Source organism: Bubalus bubalis, chromosome 12 (assembly GCF_019923935.1).
Source record: "Bubalus bubalis isolate 160015118507 breed Murrah chromosome 12, NDDB_SH_1, whole genome shotgun sequence".
In the NCBI taxonomy this organism is placed as follows: domain Eukaryota; kingdom Metazoa; phylum Chordata; class Mammalia; order Artiodactyla; family Bovidae; genus Bubalus; species Bubalus bubalis.
The window spans coordinates 28867052-28894650 of NC_059168.1; the positions used below are offsets into that span (position 1 = coordinate 28867052).

The window sequence follows — 27599 nt, forward strand, 5'->3', positions numbered from 1 at the left end:
GGTCCCACCTGTAAACGTGGGCATTAAACCAACCAATCCTTTGAGTGGTAGGAGAAGAAGCCTATGTGGACAAAATCAACTGCTCTTGCATTTCATCAGTTTTATTGGTCATATATCCAGAATTCATTATATAAATCTTTCAAAATAACCAGTTATTACAAGAATAGTTTACAATTCAGCTCTGATTGCACAAATACTTGACACAAGAAACCATTTTTACAAATACTTATTTTTCTTATAAGAATACTTTAGTACAGAAAATAAGTCTATATATCTTACAGCAAATTTTATGCAGTTTTTTTTTAACCCATTCAACCATCATTTCAGGTTTCCTATCACAGCATATCCATCACATTCCATAAACCAACTTATAATCTGCAGCCACTTCTGATTTTCAGTTATAATTGAGAGTCACACTTTTAAGAGTTTTTAGGCTTCTTTTTCTGTTCATCTGAAAGAATTCACGTATTCAGGCAGAAGAGGTAATTTAAACAACATTCCTTCTAGATCTCATGTGTATCAGATTAATCACCGTGCTTGGTGAAGAATCTTTTCACTTTTCACTTAGGCTAGACTGGCTGGTAGCTCACCTCTGCTGTATCAAGCAGAAGGGATAAAGTCCTTACATTCTTAAGAGTTTCTAAACTGCAAAAACAAAACCCTAGAAACAAGAGTTAAACACAAATACCTAGAAAGCTAAAATGTTTGCTAATGATGAGAAGTAGAGAACACTTTTAGAATTGAGGTCTCTCCTTGGTTGAAGAAGACATAAAAGATAGTGTACGGATGTGGCAGTAGTATTATGAAATATTGAAAAACTGAAAAAGGTGGATCACTTAGGTCAGTGGTGTGGTGTTCCCAAAGTCCCAGGAGATACAGAATCTTAGACTCTGGCTAGCTCAACTATTTGACATTCTTCTGATCTGTGGCTTTGAATAGCCTAATAAATACTCCCTTGACCAGAACAAGTAATCATTTAGGCCAGGGGAACTTTACAGAATACTGACCACGTTCCTCTGAAGAGACAGGACAGCCCAGGGGAAACATTTGGCATTCATTCCATTCCTTCAGTTACTGAAAAGTGTGTCCAGGTAGCAAAAGCTTGTCTTACTTTTCAGGTAGCATGAATTAAAGCCAAGAGCCTAGCAGCATTCTCCATCCAAGTTCCTGAGTGCTCAGCTGCGATCATCCAATATTCTTAAAAGGATTTTTTTTTATCAAGCCCTTGTCCAATAAGATATTTAACAGTACTTGGGGACTACAGTAGGTCCCATTCCTCTGCTTTTTTATTTCTCTTGATTTCTCTTTCTCACCCCAGTGTAACAAGTTGCTACAGGTTTTTACCAAAATACCAAAGCAGTATTTTGGAAATGAGTTATTTTGCATTACGGAAAGTGTCCGATCACATTATAATGGGTCAGATTTGCATTTAACTGGGAGATGGCCACATCGGGTCTACTGCAGGGATTTTGCAAATTCGGCATAGTCGATGTATCCATCATTGTTCTTGTCATCGTCTCTCAAAACACCATCTATTAAGTTGATCAGCTCATCTTCGTTCATTGGTGCCTGCTCACTTCCCTCCTACAAGGTACAAATCACACCAAGATGAGCTGTATCTTTTACTGAAAGCGCCTGGTTAATGTCCAAAATAAAATGTCCATAGACTCCTTCAAATGTAGTACTTCTATTTCTTGGAAATCCACAAGCCACATGTTAGATCCAGAGTCAATTCACAACTACCCAATTAAAACATGATATTTGGCAGTTAAAAGGACGATGCAATCAAAGTAGGCCCTTGCTGATTTGTTTTAAAAAATACTTTTCATTCTTTTTTCATTACCAAAGTCATACATGTTCATTGTAGAAAGCTGGGTCTGGCTTATAGAACTTGGAGTCTCACAGATTCCAGGACCCACAAATCTATCCTAAAGAAAAGCTCACAGCCCAGGCCCTCCCACAGGTCAGCTCTGCTAAAGTGGTGAGAGCCCACACTAGACATCTCGGGGTCAGGACAAGAGGAAGAAGGCATTGCCGACCAGCAGACCCCGTTACAGTCTCTGAGGTGAAGGCACTTCTGCTCCAGAAGCAGGTGTGGCAGGGCTCACGTTGCCAAGGGCTGAGCTAATGCTGCTCCTATCTGTGGCCAATTCGTCTTCTATCACCTCTCCCATGTCCTGACCCTTTCCTCTCCTGCCCACCACCATCCTCGCCTGCCAGGGCAGCTGGACCTCGATTCCTTTCTCAAAGCCAGTCTTTGCTAGCATCCATCAGTCTGCCTCCCACAGCAAATACTGCATTAGTCATGCTTGTCTCCTGTGCAAAGCCGCTGGTGCTCCCCACTACCTTCAGAGCAAACACAGCCCGGCTCAGCTGGCAGCCGGTGTGAGCACACGCCCCTCCCCAACTTCGCCTCTCCTCCTCTCTTGAGATTACAGTGTGGTCAAGTGGAACAGACATTAGATCTGGAGGCATAAGATCGGAGTTTCAGTTTCCTCACCTCTCAAATTAGAGATAATAACAAGGACATGACCATCATACTGTATTACCCAAACCCTTATCATCAAATCCCTTGATCCCTTGGACCAGACAGGCCATTCTTCCCAAATGATATAACCTCTCCCCAGTTCTGCCTTTTGAATGTGGTCTGCCTTTCAGCTAGTTCTCAGACCCTGGCACATGGTGGAAATGCCAGTGGCACTTGCTAAAGAGCCAAGGCAGGCTCTGGGGCTTCTGCCTCAGCTGGTCACCCTTTGTGAGAAGGCCCTCTGAACAGGAAAAAAGGCAGAGCAGAAGGTGAGCAGAAAAAGGAGAAGCAGTAATAGTGTTGCACAAGGACAGGGGGAGCCATCAGGAGCAGGGACTGAGTCCCCAGAGGGAGGCCCCTCCAAGATGCTGCCCCCTGGGCCACTGCCCGACCTACCTCCTTATGAACATGAGTGATGGCCGTGGAGAGTTCTAGGCCGTCAAGCAGATTATTGCCATCATAATCATGCATTTTGAAATAATGGAGCTGCAGCTCTTGTGGGGACATCTCCGCCTCTGGTTTGTTGATGACACCTTCGAGATGCTCCATGATATGCCTAAAGACCAACAGAGAAGCTCAGACCACTTGGCAGCGATGCTGGGCTGGGATCCTGCTGAAATCTTAAAGACTCTGAAAAGTTTAAGATCTTCAAGTACACCCATCGCAGAAAAACTAACAGAAACAGTGGCAGACCACTCTCCAAGAAGATAGACATAGGCAAGGCCATGAAAGGAGTAGGGGGAAAAAAAAAATCAAACAGTTCATCTGTTATGCTGGCAAGATTATGGGTGCTTTTTCCTTTTTATTATTAGAATATGGTTATAACATTTGGGGGTGTGTGTGCATGTTCAGTCGTATTCGACTCTTTGCGACCCCTTGGACTGTAGCCCGTCAGGCTCCTCTGTCCATGGAATTTTCTGGGCAAGAAAATTAAAGTGGGTTGCCATTTCCTACTCCAGGGGATCTTCCAGACCTTGGGACTGAACCCATGTCTCTTGGGTCTTCTTCAATGGCAGGCAGGTTCTTTACCTAACATTGTTGGGGGAGCTATTAATTTTTTTTTTTTTTTTTTAAAGCAATTTAAGGATAATAGAGCAGGAACTGTAGGCAGGAATGTGTGAGGCTAACTGGCCCAGGGTAAAAGTTCCAACAAATGATGCAATGTTTGAACATGCCAAGAAAAAAGAAAAAGATCTTGTCATAAGCAAGAAACCTTAGCTCTATTTTGGACTCTGCCATTACTGCTGGTGTCTGTGTCTATCTGCCTGTCTGTGCTGAGAGAGACAGAATGAACTCAGGAAAGCCATTCATCCTTTTTGAGTCTCATCTGTGATCTGATGGCAAAAGAAGAACACCTGGACTTACAGGTGGCTACAAGGAATAAACACCATGCTTGGAAAAATGTCAAGGGGTTGTACAAATAGTAGAAGGCAAAGGGGACAGCGTGTGCCTTTGCAGCTGGCTGCAGCTGCAGACGGGGAGGCCCCTGGACCACAGCCCTGGCTGAATACGTACTCTTGGTCATGCACTGTGTTCTTATCCAGGCCCATGCTGCCGTGATGGGAGGAGCTGGCCCCGGGCTCCTCGGCCCTGGCACCCGGGGCACAAAAGGCCCAGAGCAAGCCACACAGGAAGGGGATTCTGAGCAGTCGCAGAGATCTCATGGTCACCGGTACCTGGGAGGTGGGGAACAAGAAGGTGGAGACAAGAACACCAGAACTGAGGTTCTTTCAAGACTTGACACAGCACACTCCTGGGAACTGGGTGAAGGAGCAGGGCTGGGGAAGAGAACTGGCCAGCTCCACCACCAGACTGCAGGATGACCTCGGGCTCTCCAAGTCCCCATCACTCAAATGGGCTGGCGGGTCCATGACCTTTCCTGAAGCCCCTTCAGAATGCCAAGCAGCTCAATGAGAGTTTACCGGGATCTGGAGAGCACTCCTGCCTACGAGCAGCTTACAGTCTGGTGAGAGAAATACTTCCTGCCAAGAGCACTAATCAAGGCAGAAAGTGAGGTGTACTAAAGAAAGAGGAAACCCTCTGAGAGTTCAGAGGACGAAGTGTCCTTTGGGCTAGAGAAAGCCAGAGGTTAACAGACATGGGGACACTTCAGCAGGTCCAGATAGAGGGGTGTGCAGTGGACGTGCAGGAACTGAAGGATGAATGGAAGGTGTGAGTAGAAGGGTAGGTGCAGTCAAGGGGGAGAGAAACTCCAAGTGGGTGAGAGGGACTTGAGCTTAGAGGGTATGAAGTGGATGGAACAGTGGGCAACAGGCTGCAGAGGCTGACCAGGCCATGCTGGAGGCAGCTCTGCATGCTAGGCCAAAGAGGCTGACATTGTCTAGGGATGGATGGGAGCCACTGAGGGAGATGAGAGCAGAGATGGTTTCAGAACAGCTCATCTGGCAGTGCAATGGGGAAGGTATTAGGCAGAGTGAGACCAGAGACAGGGGTTGAGGGAAACAATGGGTAGGTTAGATCAAGGCCCACGGCAGTGGACATTATCCCCTGCCTCGTCCACCTCCCAGGGCTGTGAGGGAGGCAAGCAATTGAGCCACGAGAAAGAGCACCAGGGAGGAGAGCTCCACAGGGATTAGGTTCCATCTAGTACTTCCGGGGTTTGGCTGGACTTGGAGTCATGGTCAACAAGGAGAAACAGCTGGCTACACAGCAAGCTCCCCGAGGACAAGAGTGCCTTGTTCCCACCTGTACCCCACCAACACTCAGGCCGCCTTGCTGCTGCTGCTAAGTTGCTTCAGTCATGTCCGACTCTGTGCGACCCCATAGATGGCAGCCCACCAGGCTCCCCCGTCCCTGGGATTCTCCAGGCAAGAACACTGGAGTGGGTTGCCATTTCCTTCTCCTGCTATTAAGCTGAAAGTCCTGATCCTTCCAGGGCTTATAGACTGACCTCTATAAAAAAAAGAAGTTGAAGGACAGCCAGGAGACCTCTACTCAGAGGTGTTCTGGCCCCTTTCACCTACCCCAAGAGGCTCTGGAGGGCAGGACCCTAGGAAAATGCCATCCCCACAATGTTTAGGAAAATTTCCCAGACCCGCTTTGCTGGATATCAGCAGTATATCCTCTCTTAAGGAGACAATGGTCCCTGGGATATATAACTTCTAGGTGTAAAAAGAAGAATCGAGTCTTGCAAATGAATAGGGACATCAAAATGCAATTGTCATATTTCATAACAGAAAAAGATGTTCAATATACACCAAGTGAAAAAGAGCAGGCTACAAAAGTCTGTAAAGAATAATTCATTTGGGGGAAATTCCCTGGTGGTCCAGTGGTTAAGACTCGGTGCTTTCACTGCTGTGGCTCTGAGTTCAGTCCTTGGTTGGGGAACTAAGATCCCACAAGCCACATGGTACAGCCAAAAAAAAAAAAAAAATTCACTTTTGTAAAAAACAAAACAATGTATGTATATTTCTCATACACAGAACAAAGACTAAAAACTATTAAGAAAGATTACTTTCTGAATTATGAGATTAGGAATGACTTTTATTTTTCTTCTCTTTACTTTTCCATTGCTTCTAAAATTTCTACTATAAACATGTGTTTTCTTTACAAATATATATTTAATGCAATTCACCCCATAATTTTGTTCCAGTTCTATATGGATGGAATAAAAAGGGGGATTCCAGTTGAGTATCATCTCTAGAAAATAATTCAGGAACAGCCAGAAACTACATCCCAATTTTACCAAATAGAAGTGTCCAGGCACTGATGAGGCCACTGACCTTCTACCTGGTACCTGAAAACAAGGTCTCAGGTTACTCTCCGCAAAGACTGCCCCAACCAGAGAAGAATAGCTTGTTCTGACCACACACTGCAGAGTTCTGGGACAGGAGGAACCAGAGGGGGAAGCCTTTAAGATTCATAATGCATTAGATGTCTCTTTCTCCAGCAAGCCTTATTCAATTCCGAGTCTGGCTTAGACGCTCTTCCCATATGCTCCTAAGTGCTTCCCTTCAGAAGGGTCCTGTCTGTTGCTGACAACAGCTGTGCATGCGCCTGTGAACACGTCTGAGGACCTCTCGGTACCCTCTGTTGGACTGGGCTCTGTGAGGCTGGGGGCTGGATTCCCATTCGCAGCACTGGACACAGTTCCTGCACAGAGGCTGGAGGTTCTCAGCCTTCATGCCATGGTCCTTGGGAGCTGGGGAGTTATCATCCTCACCCATACACTGCCAGGTCTGATGTCAACGTAACTGAGGATGAAACTCGGTTCTGGCGCTATCTATCAGATAGTAGAGCTCAGTCATCAACAGACCCCTGGCACCATCTCCTAGAACAGTGTGGTTGGATACTTAGTATATCAGGAATGGGTGGGGTGAGGGGGAGAGGTTCTATTGGAATAAGGCCAAAAAGCAACCAAGTGCTTGGTAATATAGTAACTTTGAGTCCAAATTATCCCCTCTTCAAAGGAGACCGGATAAAGGCCAAGAACCATCCATTTGGGGCTCACCCATTCTGGCTTGCTGTGCCAGGTTTCCAACCTTGAGACCACAACAAAAGCCCAATCTGCAAACACAGAAGAGAAACTCCCCCTAGCAAGTGCTACAAGAAGAACAGGGAATCTGACTGCCACCTGACAAACCATACTGCTCGCACTGAAAAGGAAATATTAGCAGCCCCTTCCGCCGAAAGAACAAGTTGCATCACCCACACTCCAACTATTTAGCTCAAGGCCATAAACAAAGAGCTTGGCAGATAAGCCCCAGGAGTTCCTGGGTTCACTGGTCTTTCAGAAAGTGTAAAGGCTAGGCTAGAGAAAAATCCAAAGGAGGAGAGATTTCTGAATTTGAGACATCCTTCACAGGCGCTCTGGGGAGAAGCCCTAGACCACTGACGGCGGCCGGCTCCCACCGGGCCTTGACTGTAACAGGGCTTTCCTCCAGGCTCCAGCAGCCTCTCCCAGTCCTAGGGCGTTTGTTCCCATTCGCTCCACCTGTCCATCTGCCCTCTTCCTTCCAGGCCCAGTTCAAATGTCATCTCTGTGCTCTCTCAGCCAAAGCCAGCTGTTCCCTCCTCTGACCTCAGTCTGCGGTCTCTCACACTCACTTGGCCTTAACATATGGTCACATACTGTTCTACTTTTATTTTTCTCTTTCCCTCCCTCTGTGAAGACGGGGAAGCTATTTTCTCTGTCTCTCCTTTACTCCTTTAGTGAATTTGTAACAAAATACTGAGCTCACCTGGAACGGCATGCCTTCACTCTGTATCAGGGCCCTGGGCCCTGGAACCCAGGTGTGTTGTTTCCTATCACAGAGGATCTGACCTAAGCTAGAAAAATAACTTCCCTCGGGAGTCCTCCCAGCAGTGGTTTGGCCTGGCCCACTCTCATTGTGTCCTTAGTCTTATCAGCACCAAAAAGTCTGGAGTCAGCCTTCCTCCCATCAGTTGTAGGCAACTTTTCTCTCATGCTACCGCCCTTAGTTAAGAATCAAACTCAAAGTAGCCACACATCCTGTACCCAGAGTCGATGCCAAAGAAAAACTCTGACTGGTACTTCCCCATTTAAAACTGCCATGGTCCTGGACTGAAAGTAAGGAAAGAACCAAGTTCCTAGAAAAAGAAACCTCTACATGGGCTGGGGGTTGACAACTGATTCTGGAGAAGCAGGCAGTTAATAACTTGATCTATTTGTTCATTTGGGAGGGAGCTGGCATGCTTCATTTATACATTTAACTAAACTGTTTCCTGGGTTTCCCTGATGGCTCAGCAGTAAAGAATCTGCCTGCAATGCAGGAGACATGGGGTTCAATCCTTGGCTTGGGAAGATCCCCTGGAGACGGAAATGGCAACCCACTCCAGTATTCTTGCCTGGGAAATCCCATGGACAGAGAAGCCTGGCAGGCTACAGTTCATGGGATTGCAAAAGAGTTGGATGTGACTAAACTACAACAACAACAACTTCACTAAACAGCTTGGTGCTGCACAAGGTTCTGAGGACAGGTATGTCTGAGGATAGGATAATCTGTGTGACAAGAACCAGACAGGCTCCTGTCACACAGATTACAGCCCAGTGGAAAAGACCAGTAAATGGACAGCTGTAGGGCATGGCAATAGCCCCAACCCCTACCTGGGTTAATATATGAAGGATGATTTTTTTCAATTAAAGGATAGCACTTCAGGTAGAGCGAACTTACTGTAACAAACACCTAAGCCTAGAAGGAACTTGGTCCAATCTGGGAACTAAAAAGGGTTCAATATGGTTGAAGACAGAATAGTGGAGATGGATGAGTTAGTAAAGTAAAAAAAGAAGACCGGTCACCAAGGGCATTGAAAGCGATGTTCAAGAGCTTGTAAGAGCAATGGGGATCCACAGAAGGAAGACCAGGGGATGGGGGGAGGGTTCTGGTGACCGTGATCAGATTTCAGTTTTAAGGCCATCACTCTGGCTTGCCAACATATAACAAAGCACAGAGGACAGAGAAAGGGCACAGGGGAGAGATGATGGTGGCCTGAACTTGCTAGAGCAGAGGAACTGGGCGTGGAGAAGTCGGCGTATCCAAGGGAGATTTGTGATGGATTCGATGTGGATGGGTAAAGCGTGCAGGAGGTGAGAATGACGTGCAAGTCTCTGCTTGGGCATCTGGATGGATGGCGGTGCCATGCCCACACAGGGGATACAAGGGAGGAATACAGGCTTCCCGCCTCCCTGTTCCCCTGGCATAGCCTGGCCAAGCTCGGCCCCCGTCAGTGTTTACTGTCTCTCCCAGAGAGAGATGGGGTACCAGAGGCAGACGGACAGCAACGACTCGGGCCCGCGCGCAGGTCCACCGCAGGTCCTCCAAGAGCGCGGAGATCGACCCCGGCCGGCCCATCAGGCTTTAAAGCCCCTACGGCATATGCCCCGGGAGGGAGGCTCTGCTCTTAGTCGGCTAGCTTCCCGGGGAGGCTCGGGGTCCGAGACCCCTACCCAGGCCGCTCTTGCCTTCCAACCCTAGCCAGAAGCCCCGAGACCCTCCGAAGGAACGCCAGGATCCCGCCCCTCTGCAGACTCCTGAATGCCGCCCCACGGACCTTCTCCTCCAAGGTAGGGTCACAGGGATCACAGGCCGCAGCCGGATCGCGGGAGGTCCCCGGTTCACTCACCCTCGCTGCCACCAGCTGCCACCAGTTTTTCCCCAGACGCGAAGCCCTCCAGCATGAGCCTCGCCAGCTCCCGTCCTCAGTACGTTTTTCCTCCGCTCCGCCCCCGCCCTGGCCCGCTGTGCGCACGCGCGTCCCTTTCTGCCCGCCCATTGGCGCCGCGGGCCCCGCCTCTGACCAGTGCGGGATCCGGGCCGCTGGGGTGATTCCACGTGTAACGGCCTCAGGCCCAGGAAGGACTGGGCGGAGGCATTTCTTCTGTCTACCGTCCATAGGGCGACACTCGGTTGGATCCTGGGTTGGACCACCTGAACCCCCAAGACCGTAGGGGCTAGGCAAGCCCTGAAGCCCCCAGGATTGTAGTAGGATGAGGACGTTGGCTGGCGGATGCAACTGGCCCCCAAACTGGCTTTCAGCTCCACCACCAGCTCCACCTCTACAGGGTCCTGGGTTTCTCTGACTGCAAGTTAGGAAAAAATATAATAGCGTGAAGAAAAAAATTGTTGCTTGCCATTCCACTTCTGTCGGGATCAAGCCATTAGCCCCTGCAGTTGCTCACCAACCGTGGGCCCTGGGACCAATTTTAGGATGGAGAAAAGCAGGAAACGTAATGTACTTCAGGTATACTTAGATAGATTAAGATGCAGCTCTAAGGAAAACATTCAGATAACCCTAGGAAATACAGAACTGCTGTGGGCTCAGCCAGGGATTGAAGATGATGCAGGGACTTAGTTGAGAGAATCATGTTGGGAGTCTGGAAACTGGGAGAATCAAGCACCCAGGCTTCCTATCTTTTTATGGGTTGGCAGAATGAAGAAAGAAACATGGATGGTGAAAATATTGCCTAGGATCAAGTACCACTTTCCAGTTTTAATAGCTCAGAAAATTATTTCCTCCCTTCTCTGACCATTGTGGCAGGACAGCAGGGTCTTAGTTGCCCAGTCATGTCCATCTCTGTGACCCCATGGACTGTAGCCAGCAAGGCTCCTCTGCCCATGCGAGTCTCCAGACAAGAATACTGGAGTAGGTTGCCATTCCCTTCTCCAGGAAGTCTTCCTGACCCAGAGATTGAACCCAGGTTTCCCACTTTAGAAGCAGATTCTTTACCATCTAAGGATAGAGGACAGCCTATTAATCCCAGACTCCTCCTCCTTTCCTTACTCTGAAGTTTGAGTTAGTTTGATCTAGTTCATTTTTCAGCTCTCCCTCTGCTGTCCATCCATTCGTCCATCTGATGGTTTATTCATTCATTCAGTAACACTTCTTGAGTACCTCCTAGGTACTAGGCTCTGTGCTAGGAGTTAACCCAAGAAATGAATACAAACAAGAAATGGTCTCCTTCAACAAGTTCCATGTCTGATAGATGGATAAAGCATTTCTCATTCTATTTATCCAACACTTCCACTTTTTCTGTGGATCTTATCCTGTGTCATCTCTCTCTTGAATCACCAATCGCTCCCCCTCTAATAGACCATCCCCCGGATCATTTCATCTTGCTGTGGTTTCTTGTCCACTGCATTACTGAAACTGCAGTCTCCATGCAAATTCAGTGGTGCCCTTTTCTTTTTCTTTGTTTTCACTCTCCCTCTCAGTACTATTTCTCACAGTCAGTCATTCCTACTTGGAAACACCTTCTTCTCTTGTTTTTTGATGCCATGTACTCGGTCCTCCTCCTACCTCACTGGCTGTTCTTGGGTTCTTTTCACTGACTTCTCACCTACTTCTCAACCTATAAATATGGGGGTGCTTAGGGTTCTATCCTTAGTCCCCTTCTTTGTCAACCTATCCAGTCTGCTTATGTGATTTCATCTAATCATGTGGTCTTAGGTGCCATTTACAAGCAGATGACTCCAAAAAAAGATTTCTAACAGTGACCTCAGCCTATAAGTCCTGATTCCTCAAAATAACTGCCTACTTGCCATCTCCACAGGAGTGTCTAACTAGGATCCCAAACTTAACTTGGCTCACTGAAATATTTTAACCCCCAAACATGTACCTCTCTGTTTTCCCCAGTTTAGCAAACGTCACTGCCATCCATTTAGTTATTCAAGCCAGATTCTAGGAGCTACATTCCCCCCTGCCCCCAGCTTTACTGAGGTATAACTAACACCCAGGAAACCATCATCCGCTACTTAAACTACTGTGAGAACTTCCATTTTAGTCCATGAGACATTTGTTTAGGCCATTTATAGAGGAGTGTTCTAGAACTTGTAGCTGAACCCATTCCTAACAGGCAAATAACTTGTTACTAAAAGTAGAACACAAAAACCAATAATAAAATGTGGGATTGGCTAACTGAAGTAATAAGGTAGCCAGTGGTGAAGACTCTCTATTCCATATTGGAAGTTGGTGACCAGCATGTTACGTAGTAAAGAGTTGAACTGCTGTCACTTGCTAGACCTTGGAAAAAACCCACACGCTAACCAAAGTTGTATTATTGGAGAAATCTCAGGAATAATACAGAACACTTGAGAGTGTTGCCTTTTTTTCTTCCTTTTTAAAGTAGCTTTCAGCAAAGTCCTTCAAGAGAGTGGCAAATCCAGATTAGAACGGATCTGAAAGCAGAGGTTAAAGAAAATAAGGCCTTGGTGAGAGAGGAGGACTTGATGAGGTACCGCTCACAGCCTAAAGTAGCTGAGTCTCACAATTTGGAGCCTTGCTGGGTTGAAATAAACAATTTTCTTTGAATATCCAAGTTGAAGTCAGAACAAATGGAGACAGGGAAGAGGCAGCTTTATCAGGAGATAAGATAGAGGCCCAAGGGAGCAAAGATGGACCACAGGTGGGGACCATAGGTGGCTTCTCTACCTGCTTTGTTTTGAATTACCTCCACTGCAACTGAGCACACAGAGACCAGCCCCTGTAAGACTTAAATATTCTTATACTTGGTCTTGCTTGTTTTCCAAAAAGAAACATTTGAGGTATACACAAGAAACTAATAAAAGAGAACCGAGGTGAGAAGAAGACCTCATTTTATATCTTTTTATATTGCTTTCATTTTTAAAAAGTCAAATATACTACCTATTTTGGGGGGGGATATAGTCTTTCATTAGAAAACCATTTGAAGACTCTTTAGATAAGTTATGTGATTGTGATTACTCATGCATAAACTTGACCAGAAGCCTAACAAATGATGGATGGAGTCATATATCCCTAAAATCTTAAGCCTGGTCAATGGTGGTCGTCTCTGTTAACAAGGGAGGGGCTGCCAGATCCCTTACAAGAACCTGATACGTGGTCACGGAAGACACCCCTTGTTTCTGTCCAGCAGGACTGGACTGGATGTGGCTTACTGACTGGGGTATAATCTTATGTTTTTTATTCTTTTTTTCTGAAAAGAAAGGAGTTTTATTATTTCTTCACATTGTGCATTGACTGTGTTTCCCTGTATTTTGATTTGGTTTTCTTCTTTAGAGCTTATTGATGCATGGTTGTTCAGAAAAAAACACACTCCTGTTTTCCTTTACTCACACACACAATACTTCTGACAGCAGATGTGTGGGGTGTTCTCCCCACACTAAGCAATTCTCTGCAACACCAGCTGAGTGTTCTACAATGCAATTCAATTATGACACTAACTGAAGTTAGTACAGTGCCCACAGGTAAAGGACTCAGCTGCATAAGACTGCTGCCCACTTCCAATTCCAAGCTCAGTAAGTAGGTCCCCAGGTTAACCATGACTTCTGTTGGACTCGGCTACAAATTGAAGGTTCCCATGACTCCCGCCTGAGATTTTATCACCTGCTAGAACAGCTCACAGAACTCAGGGGAACATTTACTTGCATTTCCCAGTTTATTTTATAGTACAGGTTACCATAAAGGGTACAGATGAACAGTTAGATGAAGAAATGTATAGAGTGAGGTCTGGAAAGGCACGAAGCACAGGAGCCCCTGTCTCTTTGGAGTTGCGGTACCCCACCCTGCAGACATGTGGATATACTCACCAACCCAGAAGCTGTTCAAACCCTGTACCACTGAGATTTTTATGAAGGCTTCCCCATACAGGCATAATCAATGATTAACTCAATCTCCAGTCCTTTCCCTTTCTTGGAGGTTAGTGAGTGGAGCTAAAAGCTCTACCTGTCTAATCATGGTCTTTTGGTGACCAGACCCATCCTGAAGCCATCCAGGGGCCCACCAAGGGTCACCACATTAGAACAAAGGACACTCCAATCACCAAGGAAATTCCAAGGGATTTAAAAATCATCATGAACCAGGGTCAAAGGCCAAATATTAGAACAAAGATGCTCCTAGTGCTCCTGTCACTTATGAAATTACAATGGAATTACAGCTCTGTGCCAGGAACCAAGGGCATATATATATATATATTTTCTATTATTTCACAATAGTACACACAAAAGTACACATACAGCTCAATAAGCTTTCAGGAATTGAATGCCCCCATATAACCAGCACCCAGATCAAGACGCAGAACATTACCAGCATCCTAGGAGACCTACCTGTGCTCCCTCCAAGCACCACCCTCTCCCTGAAAGGCAACTGCTATCCTGGCTTTTGCTAACACCACAGAGCGGCTTTTACTTGTTTTTGTTTTTTCTATAAATGGAACCCACAGTACATACTCTTTTGTCTCTGGCTTCTTTTACACTGCATTGTTTTGAGATCTGTACATAGTGTGTGCATCTAGAACATTCACCCTCATTTCTGTATGCTGCTCCCTTTTCCTTTCTACCATCAGTGGACATCTGGGTGGTTTCCAGTTTCAGGTGGTTATAAATTATGCTGCTTCAAACTTGGTACAACACATGTTTTCTTGCACACCTGCTCACGTCTGTGTCAGGTATTCACCCGGCTCAGAGTGAATGCAGGTGTTCAGTTGTACGAGATAGTGCCAAAAATCTTTCAAAGTGGCTGCGTCAATCTAGACCAGCAAGAGGATATGGTGTTCTATTGGTCCCCGTTCTCTCCAACCCTTGGTACATCCCATCTTTCTCATTTTAGCAGGCAATGAACTTGTCTTGGCTTAAATCATCCAACCATGAGAAGCCACACCAGAACCTCAAAGAGGGTCCTACAGAGTACACAGAGAACCTGGACTCTATGTGGTAGGCAGGAGCTGGCTGAGACTCCTGCCTAGGATTACCTCCTGTATGGAGTGAGTGCCCCACCCCCCCACCCCCCAGGTTAAATATGTATGTGGGAAAGAGAGGGTGTGCATAGGTTTTAAGTAACCCAAGAGATACACCAGGCCAACACTGGTTAGAGTGGGTGGTAGCCCAGTTTCCATTTTGAACACCCTTCTCTCTTGTCTATCTCTACAATAAAGGCTAAAATACATTAAACACTCACTTCCCCATCTTTTTTTGCAGTTAGATGACCAGGGAACACAGTTCTTGGCAATGAGACATAAGGGGAACTTGGGAAATCTTTTGCTTTTCTAATAAAAGAGACAAGTGCAGACCTCTCCCCTTCCTCCAGTTGTGAATGGGGATGTACAGCCTCAACCATGGAGGGAAGTGGGAGAGGATTTAGAAAGACTACCCCAATGCTGTGGGGCCACTGAACCAACACCAACAGCTGCTTACTTCCAGATATCCTCTTATGAGCAGAGGACTCCTATTTGTTTAAGCCGCTCTAAGACAGTTATTTGCAGTCCAAAGCATTCCCAAGTGACACAGAGGCCAAGTAAGATGTGGACTCAGATGGGAATTGGATTTGTCTATGTGAGGTCACTGCGGGCTCAGAGACCGGTTTATGTGGAATTCTGGACAGCAGCCAATGTACAGTGGGTGGTGAGTGCCTGGCAGGTAAGACTGCGTACAGCAAGTGTGGGCAAGCCTTTCAAGTTTGCCTGTGAGGGAAAGGAAAGTAACTGGAGGAGGACACAGGATCCAGAAGGGTTATCTTTAAGGTGGAGGACCTTGTGCATGTCGAAATCATTTTGAGAAGGAGCCCAGCAAAGACAATATTGAAAAGAGCAGAGTGGAAAAAACTGAAAGAATAAGGTTATTGAGGAGGCAGGAGAGAATGGATATAAAGCTCAGATGAATGTGAGCCTGAAATTTGGGCATGCCGAATTGCTTTTGTTGTGTCCAACTCTTGGTGACTTCATGGACTATAGCCCACCAGGCTCCTCTGTCCATTGGATTCTCCAGGCAAGAATACTGGAATGAGTTGCCATTTCCTCCTCCAGGGGATCTTCCTTACCCAGGGATTGAACCTGCATGCATTGCAGGCAGATTCTTGACTGCTTGAGCCACCAGGGAAGCCCACTAGTTCTGGGAGTGCTGTGACTGGGGGAAGGGCAGGCAGCTGGGTCAAAGTTTGAAATCATCATTGTGAAACTGGGACAGCAAGCTGCCTAGAAGAGATAGAAGACTTTCCTGCCTGACTTGAAAGCTCAGTTGGAGTTAGGGATCATTCATTTAGAATGGTAGTCTGCATAATTATTTAATTACATACAATGGTTAATGTACACTTTGTGAATTTTAATAAAAAAATTTTTTTTGCATTTAAGTTACACATGGATGTAGCTAGAAAAAAAAATTAGAACAGAAAGTTGTCTGATAAAAAACCAAGTTCCTCTCTCTCAATCACCACATCTTCCCATCTTGCATGCTGCTGTTTAGGATCACACCAAGGTTGAGTGGGGGGCTGAACTGGAGAAGAGTAAGCGGAACAAGGAAGTTCTTACTTAACGGACACAGTAAGTCAGCTCTTCTTCCCTCCCTCCATCTGATTGATGTTTAATGCTGAGTGCTTTCTTGTGGCTCCCCTGCTGGACCCTTCACTGAAGGTCCCCCGACAAGAGGACAGCACTCTCTTTTGGAAGACTTGGGTTTCTCTGGTGGCAGATTGTAAAGAATCTGCTACAATGCAGGAGACCTGGATTCAATCCCTGGAGAAAGGAATGGCTGGCTACCCACTCCAGTAGTCTTGCCTGGAGCATTCCATGGACAAAGGAGCCTGGTGGGTTACAGTCCATAGGGTCACAGAGTCGGACATGAATGAGTGACTAAGATTTTCACTTCCACTTTTTTTCTGGCCCTCTCTCAAAATATTGTTTTCCCTGGTAGTCCAACAGGCAATATTTTGGGCAGAATCCCTTTAAAAATTATCCCAATCTAGTTCAAGAGCTCATGACTTGGGTTGGGTTTGAGAGGAGACCAGGGTAGAGGCCCCACTTTCCCTTGGGTATTTTTCAGGAGACAACAATCCCCAGGGGGCCCAGTATGGAACCTGAACAATGGAGAAGCGATACTGAGAGTGATGTCTAGAAAGATGAGCCTGAGAGCATCCTCAAGCCCTCAGTCCCTTGAGCCCCAGCATGGTTCAGCCAAGGGAGGCAAGAATTCCAAAGTCCTCCAAGAAGGCTAGTGTGAAAGCAAAGCACACTAAATGAGACCTGGTCACTTGTTGTTGTTCAGCTGCTCAGTCATGTCTGACTCTCTGTGAGCCCACGGACTGCAGCATGCCAGGCTTCCCTTCCTTCACCAACTCCTGGAGCTTGCTCAAACTCATGTTCATCAGGTCGGTGACGCCATCCAACCATCTCATCCTCTGTCATCCCCTTCTTCTACTGCCTTCAGTCTTTCCCAGCATCAGGGTCTTTTCTAATGAGTTGGCTCTTTGCATCAGGTGGCTAAAGTATTGGAGCTTCAGCTTCAGCGTCAGTCCTTCCAGTGAATATTCAGGACTGATTTCCTTTAGGATTGACTGGTTTGATCTCCTTGCAGTCTAAGGAACTCTCAAGAGTCTTCTCCAACACCACAGCTCAAAACTATCAATTCTTTGGTGCTCAGCCTTCTTTATGGTCTAATTCTCACATCCATACATGACTACTGGAAAAACCACAGCTTTGACTAGACGGACCTTTGTTGGTAAAGTAATGTCTCTGCTTTTGAATACGCTTTCTAGGTTTATCATAGCTCTTCTTCCAAGGAGCAAGCATCTTTTAATTTCATGGCTACAGTCACCATCTGCAGTGAGTTTGGAGACCAAGAAAATAAAGTCTGTCACTGTTTCCATTGTTTCCCCATGTATTGGCCATGAAGTGATGGAAGTGGATGTCATGATCTTAGTTTTATTAATGTTGAGTTTTATGTCAGCTTTTTCACTCTCCTCTTTCACCTTCATCAAGAGGCTCTTTAGTTCCTCTTCCCTTTCTGCCATAAGGGTGGTGTCATCTGCATATCTGAGGTTATTGATATTTCTCCCAGCAATCTTGATTCCAGCTTGTGCTTCATCCAGACTGGCATTTTGCATGATGTACTCTGAATATAAATTAAATAAGCAGGGTGACAATATACAGCCTTGACATACTCCTTTCCCAATGTGGAACCAGTCCATGGTCCCATGTCCAGTTCTAACTGTTGCTTCTTGACCTGCATACAGGTTTCTCAGGAGGCATGTAAGGTGGTCTGGTATTCCCATCTCTTTAAGAATTTTCCACAATTCTAAGAATTTTCCTCATCCCCTGACCTGGTCACTGGGATGAGGAAAATGCAAATAGACACATCTGACAGTGAGAGGCCATGGCAGGATTTTGGACATTAGTGGCACATACAGAAAACAGGGGCCTCTCCTGTCCTGGGCCTATTTGCTTCCAGAGTTACTCTTCACTCTTCCCCTCTTGTGTTCTGCATCACAAGGGGACTGACCACAGTGCGTTGGTGATTTTTTAAACTAATTAAAAAAAATTCTCCATTTGTTCATAATGACCCACTCCTGTTCTTGCAGGGCATGAGTACTAGAGGGTAGATGCAGATCTTCCAAGGGTGTCCAGGCACGGGTAGTTGCAGAGATTATTTTCCAGCCTGTCTGTTTTCCTATGCACTCCACTAAAATTGGCCTGCTTAACAAGGACCTGCCTTAGAACATCATGCCATTTGTCCCTTTCACAATCATGTTCCCTCCTCACTTTAAAGTATGAAATCCCACCCTGAATCTTACTAAGATGCATTGTCCCAGGGCAGAAAAACCTCAAGGTAACCACAGAGGGGAAATCTAAAATACTGATGTCAGTAAAATCTGCTTAATCAAGACAGTGAGGTAGGGCTTTTCTCCATCTCTTACTCAATATTTCTGAAAAGGCAAAGCATGCTGCTAAAAGTGTGGAATTCTGACTTCTGTTGGGGGATGTTCTTTTTCAGATATACTATAAACTGGGGTGTTGGGAATGATACCTATCTGTATTTAATGGCCTCACTTCTTCCATCCCTGACTGTTATCAAAGAACACATAAGTCCTGATGAAAATTCCCAGGACTATTGATTTCTGAAACTTCTAAATATATATACTTTCCTCCTAATAAGTCAAATGCATTAGCATTTTTTAGCATCCCTTCTGTCTCCCTCTTCTCCCCACCATCATATTGTTCTTGTTTGGAATTTTTGACATTATTTATTTTGGATAAACATTCTCTCTTTTAGTCTTAGCTTTAAAAAAATTTTTTTAAACAGCAATAAATTTATCAAAATATTTGATCACCCTGACATCCCATATATCTTGAAGGTTCTTCTGGATTTGTTTTTCTTACATGAACACTTCTTTTAAAGGTGTTTTGATTGTGGATTTTTGTGTGTTAAACTTCGAAGGCTTTGTATGCTTGAAAACGTTCTTAATACTCTCTCTCACTGAAATGAGAATTTGGCTGTACTGTATAAAACTTCAGATTCAGCTCTTTTCTTTCAATTTCTAAAGAAAGAAATAAATACATTATCATAAGAAAAGCTATACAATCATCTAAAAAGATGGGGTGGGGAGGGACGGTGTTTGCCAGAAGTTAAAATACATTCATAATAAAAATGTTCTCCAAACTAGGAACAGAAAAGTTGTTTCTCAACCTTGATAAAGGGCATATATTAAAACCCCACAGTTAATGTTCATGTAGTAGAAGACTGAATATGTTTTCCCTAACATCAGGAACAAAGCAAGGATGTCCACCTTCAACACTTCTACTGACCATTACAGTAGAGCTTCAGGTCACTGCAAAAAATATATATAAAAGCCACAGAGATTGGAAAGGAAAAAGGAAAATGGTCTTTACTCACAGATAACATAATCGTGAGAAGGCAATGGCACCCCACTCCAGTACTCTTGCCTGGAGAATCCCATGGACGGAGGAGCCTGGTGGGCTGCAGTCCATGGGGTCGCTAAGAATCGGACACGACTGAGCGACTTCACTTTCCCTTTTCACTTTCCTGCATTGGAGAAGGAAATGGCAACCCACTCCAGTGTTCTTGGCTGGAGAATCCCAGGGACAGGAGAGCCTGGTGGGCTGCCATCTATGGGGTCGCACAGAGTTGGACACGACTGAAGCGACTTAGCAGCAGCAACATAATTGTGCACATAGAAAATCCTTCTAAAGAATCTACAAAAGAGCTACTAGAACTCTTACATAAGTTTAGCAAGGCCACAGGCTATAGGTCAATATAAAATATCAATGATATTTTTACATATCAGCAATGAACATATGGAAAGTTTAAAAAATATCATTACAGGAGACTTTCCTGGTGGTCCAGAGTCTAAGACTCTGCACTCCCAATGCAGGAGGCTCAGGTTTGATCCCTGGTTAGGGAACTAGATCCTGTATGCTGCAGCTAAGACCTGGCATGGCCAAATAAATAAATATCTTTAAAAAACACCCAAAACATTACAATAGCATCCCAAAACACAAAATACTTAGGGATAAGTCTAATTATTTTAAACATACTTTTAAAAAGTTATTAATTTTTAATTGGAGGATAATTGCTTTACAATATTGTGTTAGTTTCTGTCAAACGTCAACATCAGTCAGTTCCCTTGCTCTTGAACCTCCCTCCCACCTCCCGCCTCTTAAACATACTTTTTTAACAGTCTTGAAACTGAGGGCAGTCATCAATTAGAATCCTTGAACTATAACTCGCTTAATAATAACTTGCAACCCACCTTCACTAATCAAGCTTGCTTTAATTGTTCTTGCAAATTGCATACCCACCAAGATTCTCCATAGCTTGGACAATAAATCACAAGATTTCTTTAACCATGTTCTAGAGAAAAATCTCTGACATATGGGTCGCTATAGTAATGGTTGCTTAAGTTGTTTTTCAGGAACATGGGGATAGTCTTGCCCAATTCACACTGGTCAAGATGACTGACCATTCAGCTGTGCGAGTTTCCAATAGATGTCAGAGGGACAAAAACTCCACCCTTAGGACATGCTAATGCTGCCATTTTCTGAGCATGTGTCCCATGAAGAAGCATGTAATGCAAATAACCTGCACACAACACTGATTACTTCCACCTTTTTCTTATCTTCAACCCCCTTTCCTCATGCCTCAGACCACCCTGCTTCTTTATCCCATAAATATCCCAAGCCTCTCATCTTTACAGAGGTGGATCTGAGACTTGTTCTCCCATCTCACTTGGCTGTCTCATGAAAAAACCCTTTCTCTGCTGCAAACTGCCACCTCTCAGTGCTCGGCTTGCTGCGGAATGGGGCACATGGACCTCATTTGGTAATAGTCTGGTAATTCTATTATCTAAAGTTATTGTGGTCTAGTCCTGCTTCTGTGTTTATTTTTTTGACCCCGTGAAAGCATAAAAAGTGAAGTCACTCAGTCATGTCTGACTCTTTGCGACCCTGTGGACTGTAGCCCACCAGGCTCCTCTGTCCATGGGATTCTCCAGGCAAGAATACTGGAGTGGGTTGTCATTTCCTTCTTCAGGGGATCTTCCCTACCCAGGGATCGAACCTGGGTCTCCTGCATTGCAGGCAGATGCTTTACCTTCTGAGCCACCAGGGAAGGCCCAACTTATGAAAGCATAACTCAGAGACATTTAGTTATCTGCATGCCAAATGATATACTTACTTGTTTTAAGGAGGACAGTCACTAGGCTGTTGTCAACAAAAAGGGCTTTATGAGAGAAGAAAAAACTAAAGACACTCTAGGCACAGTAAGTTTTTGGATTCTTTTGGTTTGACATTTGGGTGCTGCTGGTACTGCTGCTGCTAAGTCACTTCAGTCGTGTCTGACTCTCTGTGACCCCATAGACGGCAGCCCACCAGGCTCCCCCGTCCCTGGGATTCTCCAGGCAAGAACACTGGAGTGGGTTGCCATTTCCTTCTCCAATGCGTGAAAGTGAAAAGTGAAAGTGAAGTCGCTCAGTCGTGTCCGACCCTCAGCGACCCCATGGACTGCAGCCTTCCAGGCTCCTCCATCCATGGGATTTTCCAGGCAAAAGTACTGGAGTAGGGTGCCATTGCCTTCTCCGGACATTTGGGTAGGGGGAAGCTAATTGATTAGCTGTCATCTAGCAGAGCGTAGTCTGTGAAGTGTGCTCTTGAACAGGCTTGTTAGGATAAATAAACAATTTCAGCCCCTGTCAGATTCCTCTGATGACTTGGAGATTTTAACTGTGGGAATATTCATGCCAGGCTGAGGCTACTGTATTAGGCAAGGTCCATGTCACTTTCCTCCTCAGAATTTCTCAACTCTCACTCATGGTGATTATTTCCTCCTGCATTTTGCAATTTTAGGTAATGGGCTCATCTGATCACAATAAACTGTGGAAAATTCTGAAAGAGATGGGAATACCAGACCACCTGATCTGCCTCTTGAGAAATCTGTACGCAGGTCAGGAAGCAACAGGTAGAACTGGACATGGAACAACAGACTGGTTCCAAATAGGAAAAGGAGTACGTCAAGGCTGTATATTGTCACCCTGCTTATTTAACTTATATGCAGAGTACATCATGAGAAATGCTGGGCTGAAAGAAGCACAAGCTGGAATCAAGATTGCCGGGACAAATATCTATAACCTCAGATATGCAGATGACACCACCCTTATGGCAAAAAGGGAAGAGGAACTCAAAAGCCTCTTGATGAAAGTGAAAGAGGAGAGTGAAAAAGTTGGCTTGAAGCTCAACATTCAGAAAACGAAGATCATGGTCTCTGGTCCCACCACTTCATGGGAAATAGATGGGGAAACAGTGGAAACTGTGTCAGACTTTATTTTTCTGGGCTCCAAAATCACTGCAGATGGTGACTGCAGCCATGAAATTAAAAGACACTTACTCCTTGGAAGGAAAGTTATGACCAACCTAGATAGCATATTGAAAAGCAGAGACAATACTTTGCCAACAAAGGTCCGTCTAGTCAAGGCTATGGTTTTTCCAGTGGTCATGTATGGATGTGAGAGTTGGACTGTGAAGAAAGCTGAGCGCCGAAGAATTGATGCTTTTGAACTGTGGTGTTGGAGAAGACTCTTGAGAGTCCCTTGGACTGCAAGGAGATCCAACCTAGTCCATTCTGAAGGAGATCAGCACTGGGATTTCTTTGGAAGGAATGATGCTAAAGCTGAAACTCCAATACTTTGGCCACCTCATGCGAAGAGTTGACTCATTGGAAAAGACTCTGATGCTGGGAGGGATTGGGGGCAAGAGGAGAAAGGGATGACAGAGGATGAGATGGCTGGAAGGCATCACTGACTCGATGGACGTGAGTTTGTGTGAACTCCGGGAGTTGGTGATGGACAGGGAGGCCTGGCGTGCTGCGATTCATGGGGTCGCAAAGAGTCATACACGACTGAGCGACTGAACTGAACTGAACTGTCTATGGCAATCATGTATAGTTCACTGGAGCATATATTCCTTTCAAAGAGATTTTATATTTGCTTCTCTCTGCTTGGTATCCACTTTTAAGTTAATTTTTCAACTTGTAGGCCCCTGCTTTCTATAGGGAGTACAAAATTGAAACCTAGAACTGAGTAAAGGCAGACTATAATTTTAAATTCTCAGTTCAGTTCAGTTTTCGATCAGTCGTGTCCAACTCTTTGTGACCCCCATGAACTGCAACATGCCAGGCCTCCCTGTCCATCACCAACTCCTGAAGCCTACCCAAACTCCTGTCCATTGAGTTGGCAATGCCATCTAACCATCTCATCCTCTGTCATCCCCTTCTTCTACCCTCAATCTTTCCCAGCATCAGGGTCTTTTCAAATGAGTCAGCTCTTCGCATCAGGTGGCCAAAGTATTAGAGTTTCAGCTTCAACATCAGTCCTTCCAATCAACACCCAGGACTAATCTCCTTTAGGATGGACTGGTTGGATCTCCTTGCAGTCCAAGGGACTCTCAAGAGTCTTCTCCAACACCACAGTTCAAAAGCATCAATTTTTCAGCACTCAGTTTTCTTTATAGTCCAACTCTTACATCCATACATGACCACTGGACAAACCATTGCCTTGACTAGATGGACCTTTGTTGGCAGAGTAATGTCTCTGCTTTTTAATATGCTGTTTAGGTTGGTCATAACTTTCCTTCCAAGGAGCAAGCGTCTTTTAATTTCATGGCTGCAGTCACCATCTATAGTGATTTTGGAGCCCAAAAAAATAAAATCAGCCACTGTTTCCACTGTTTCCCCATCTATTTGCCATGAAGTGATGGGACCGGATGCCATGATCTTAGTTTTCTGAAGGTTGAGCTTTAAGCCAATGTTTTCACTCTCCTCTTTCACTTTCATCAAGAGGGTCTTTAGTTCTTCTTCACTTTCCGCCATAAAAGTGGTGTCATCTGCATATCTGAGGTTATTGATATTTCTCCCAGCAATCTTGACTCCAGCTTGTGCTTCTTCCAGCCCAGCGTTTCTCATGATGTACTCTGAGTATAAGTTAAATAAGCAGGGTGACAATATACAGCCTTGACGTATTCCTTTTCCTATTTGGAACCAGTCTGTTGTTCTATATGTCTAGTTCTAACTGTTGCTTCCTGACCTGAGTACAGGCTTCTCAAGAGGCAGGTCAGGTGGTTAAATTCTCAAGGGAAGGTTTTTTTTTTTAAACCAAATAAAGAGGTTATAACAGGACATTCTCTATTTCCTTGTGCATTTCTGCAGTTTCATTTCTGGTACATACTTTCACCACAGGTATAGCCCTTTCAGAGTTCTAACTTTACATGAAGGCATCAGGTCTACCTCTTTATTCTTGTTAACCCTAGGTCTTTCTCCCATTGCTCTGCATCCATTAAAACTCAAAGTCCAGTAAACCCCCAGGGAAGCCTCTGCCTCAGCTCATCCAAAATTCCTGCATCCCCCACCCCCCAATTTAACTCCCTCTTAATCTTGGGACCATCAAGAATGTTCCCTACTTTCTTGTGAGCTTAGCTATCCAATTAACAGAAAGCTTAATTTATTTTACAAGCATCTTAACATGTTTTGGAAGAAACAGAACTGAATACATTTATGGAACATATTCATATTCATGAAGAAAAATATATTCTAGAATAATTGAATACAAATGTTTTAAATTAGAATATGTGACAATAATATTTTAAAGATTATCTTGAATAACAAATACTCCTTGTGGTATTCATAAAAAAATCTTAGTATTCATTGGGTATTTTCAAGAGTGCTCTTACGTTTTTGATAAATCACACACTGACAAATTGGGAGTAGCTTGGACATTGAGCTAACTGATCCTTCCATGAACTGACCTTTAGGGATCTGAGCTGCTTCCATTTAGCTTTCAGTACTTTTTTAAAAGTACAGGTTAGTTCAGTACACTGCATTTTTTTTTTTTTTTTTTTGTAAAATGTTGACACATGCCTTCTCAGAATAAATTAACTTGACTGTATCAACTGACTTACTTGGTGGATAATGGTAATTCATAAACCAGTTCCTATGCCGATTTTTCTTTTGCCTTCCCTCCCAGATTCCCACTGTTATGATTTAATTTCCTCTAAGCAACATTAGGGCTTCCTAGGTTGCTCTGTGGGTAAAGAATCCACTTGCAATGCAGGAGACCCAGGTTTGATCCCTGGGTTGGGAAGATCCCCTACAGGAGGATGGCAACCCACTTAAGTATCCTTGCCTGGAGAATCTCCTGGACAGAGGAGAGTGGCAGGCTACAGTCCATGGGGTCAAAAAGAGTAGGAAGTGACTGAGCACGTACACAAGCAACATTAATGATTATTTTCTCCACCCAACATCTCAAACAGTTTTAATAACAATAAATGAAGGGATGGATGAGCGAATGAATCAGTTAATCAATTTTTTTCCTATCTACTTATTGTTTTTTTCTCTTCCAGTTTTATCGAGATATAATTGACATAGAGCACTGTATAAGTTTAACGTATACAGCATATTAGACTTACATACACCATGAAATGATTCTCACAATAACTTTAGAGCATACATCTTCTCAAAGAGATGCAAAATTAAAGAAATTTTAAAAATGCTTTTTTCTTGTGATGAGAACTCTTAACAACTTGTCACATATACAGCAGTTGTATATCACACCGTACAGTACATGCCCAGTGCTTATTTATCTTATAACTGGAAGTTTGTAGCTTTTGATAAGCTTTCTAAATTTTACTTTTTACAGTGATACTTGTTGACCTATACCTGAAATTCTGATTATTATAAATATACTGAAGAATGTAATGATAGAAGTATGGAAAAGAAGGAAGAGGCAAGATAAACATTTTAAAATGTTTTAAACTGAGTATTCTACTTCTTTTTAAAAAATATATTGCAGGAATTGAATATTGAAAGCAAAAAGAGCTAAACTGTAGGACACAGACAATATTAAAACTGACTTCAGAGATGAATGAAAGGGAATTATAAAACCCAGGTTGGAGGGGAAGGCTTCATAGAACAGGTGCAAATTGAGGTGAAGAACCTGGGTATTGAGTCAGGAAACAGGGATTCTTACAAGCCATTAGGTAAACAAACCCAATAAACTAAAGGTTATAGCCTGACTAGTCACATTATAAAAGTCCTTTCATATAGGGGGCATTTTCTACAATGATCATTTCTGCCTTTCTAATAATATTTAATTTTACAAAATTCTAATTGATTTGTTACTTTCCAGCATTGAAGTTACTGCATGAACAAAGGTAGTTCATCATTTTGAAGAGTTTTCCCAGGCATAGCATTTACTCCAAGAATTAGCTCAAACCCTCTGCTTAGTTATCAACTGGTTCATTATTCTTTGTAAGTAATTAAAATAAGTGTTCTCAGGATCAACAGTACACTCAGACCACCCTTGACATGGATAAAAGGAATGTGCTAAAACTAAAGGGACATTTTTGTTGGTTGTTGTTATTGTTGTTATTTAGTTGCCTGCTGCTGCTGCTAAGTCGCTTCAGTAGTGTCCGACTCTGTGTGACCCCATAGACGGCAGCCCACCAGGCTCTGCCGTCCCTGGGATTCTCCAGGCAAGAACACTGGAGTGGGTTGCCATTTCCTTCTCCAATGCATGAAAGTGAAAAGTGAAAGTGAAGTCGCTTAGTCGTGTCCGAATCTTAGCGACCTCATGGACTGCAGCCTACCAGGCTCCTCCGTCCATGGGATTTTCCAGGCAAGAGTGCTGGAGTGGGGTGCCATTGCCTTCTCCAATTTAATTGCCTAGTTGTGTTCAATTCTTTGGGACCCCATGGACTGCAGCATGCCAGGCAACTCTGCTCCTGTCCCTTTATTGGTTGGGGCAGGGGGATATTAATTAACGGTATTTGATTTTCATAAAGTAGATAATCGCAGACTTTCATTTGATCACTAGCTCCTCTTTCCCTCTAGACATCCCTTAAAGTCCTAGGCTGTGGCTCTGCACATCGACCTCAGAATCAGGGTCCCAAACAATGGCTGAGAGGAGGTTTGGCAAGGGCTCTGGTGGTGTCTTTGAACTTGAACAAGGCCCTTGGCCCAGGTCATGGTCATCCACGTGGTCCTCCTTTGGCCCTGGCCCGGGCAGGAAGGGCCTCCCTCGGCTGTGAGGCCACTGAGGAAAGGACTTCTTTTGACAGAACATTCTTTTCAGAAAAGGGTAAAGGTATGAATCTTTCTGATCGTTCTAGAAGGATGTCAGGTTTTATGGGCTGCCTTGCATCCAAAGAACTATGCAGAAAGTTTATATGAACCTGTCTGTATTGATTGATGGCTTACTGTCTGGAGGTAGAGTGAGTGAAGAGGAGGTGAAAGCAGGTCCATTTTACATGCCATCCTTTGGGTTTACTATCAGAATTGCCAAGAGGATT

At 44.5% G+C, this 27599-nt stretch overlaps 1 protein-coding gene, 1 long non-coding RNA gene and 1 other non-coding gene across 8 annotated transcripts in view; 1 reads left to right on the forward strand and 2 right to left on the reverse strand.

The window, feature by feature from the left end:
* Positions 1–80: 80 nt before the first annotated feature.
* Positions 81–9780, reverse strand: MCFD2 (multiple coagulation factor deficiency 2, ER cargo receptor complex subunit). Of its 3 annotated transcripts, none has more exons than XM_006054804.4 (4): positions 9632–9780; positions 4043–4203; positions 2924–3083; positions 81–1584 (listed from the first exon to the last, which is right to left on the reverse strand). In XM_006054804.4, the coding sequence occupies exons 2-4, from the start codon at positions 4189–4191 to the stop codon at positions 1456–1458; spliced, it is 438 nt and encodes a 145-aa protein (XP_006054866.3). In that variant the 5' UTR covers positions 4192–4203; positions 9632–9780; the 3' UTR covers positions 81–1455. The 3 variants fall into 3 exon arrangements, with proteins under 3 accessions (XP_006054866.3, XP_006054864.3, XP_006054865.1); XM_006054802.4 differs by having other exon boundaries at positions 9560–9688; XM_006054803.4 differs by lacking the exon at positions 4043–4203 and having other exon boundaries at positions 9632–9754.
* LOC112578047 overlaps positions 8968–27599 on the forward strand; it is a 30195-nt gene continuing 11563 nt past the window's right edge. The window contains exons 1-3 of one of the 4 annotated variants that reach the window (XR_003102237.3): positions 8968–9572; positions 14591–15396; positions 16219–16295. This is a non-coding gene — a long non-coding RNA (uncharacterized LOC112578047). Of the gene's footprint in view, positions 9573–9903; positions 10210–14590; positions 16296–27599 lie in introns of those variants that run through there. The other 3 variants (XR_006543302.2, XR_006543303.1, XR_006543304.1) reach the window with 3 other exon arrangements.
* Positions 21304–21375, reverse strand: TRNAC-GCA. Its single transcript has one exon. It is a non-coding gene; the product is annotated as a tRNA-Cys (tRNA).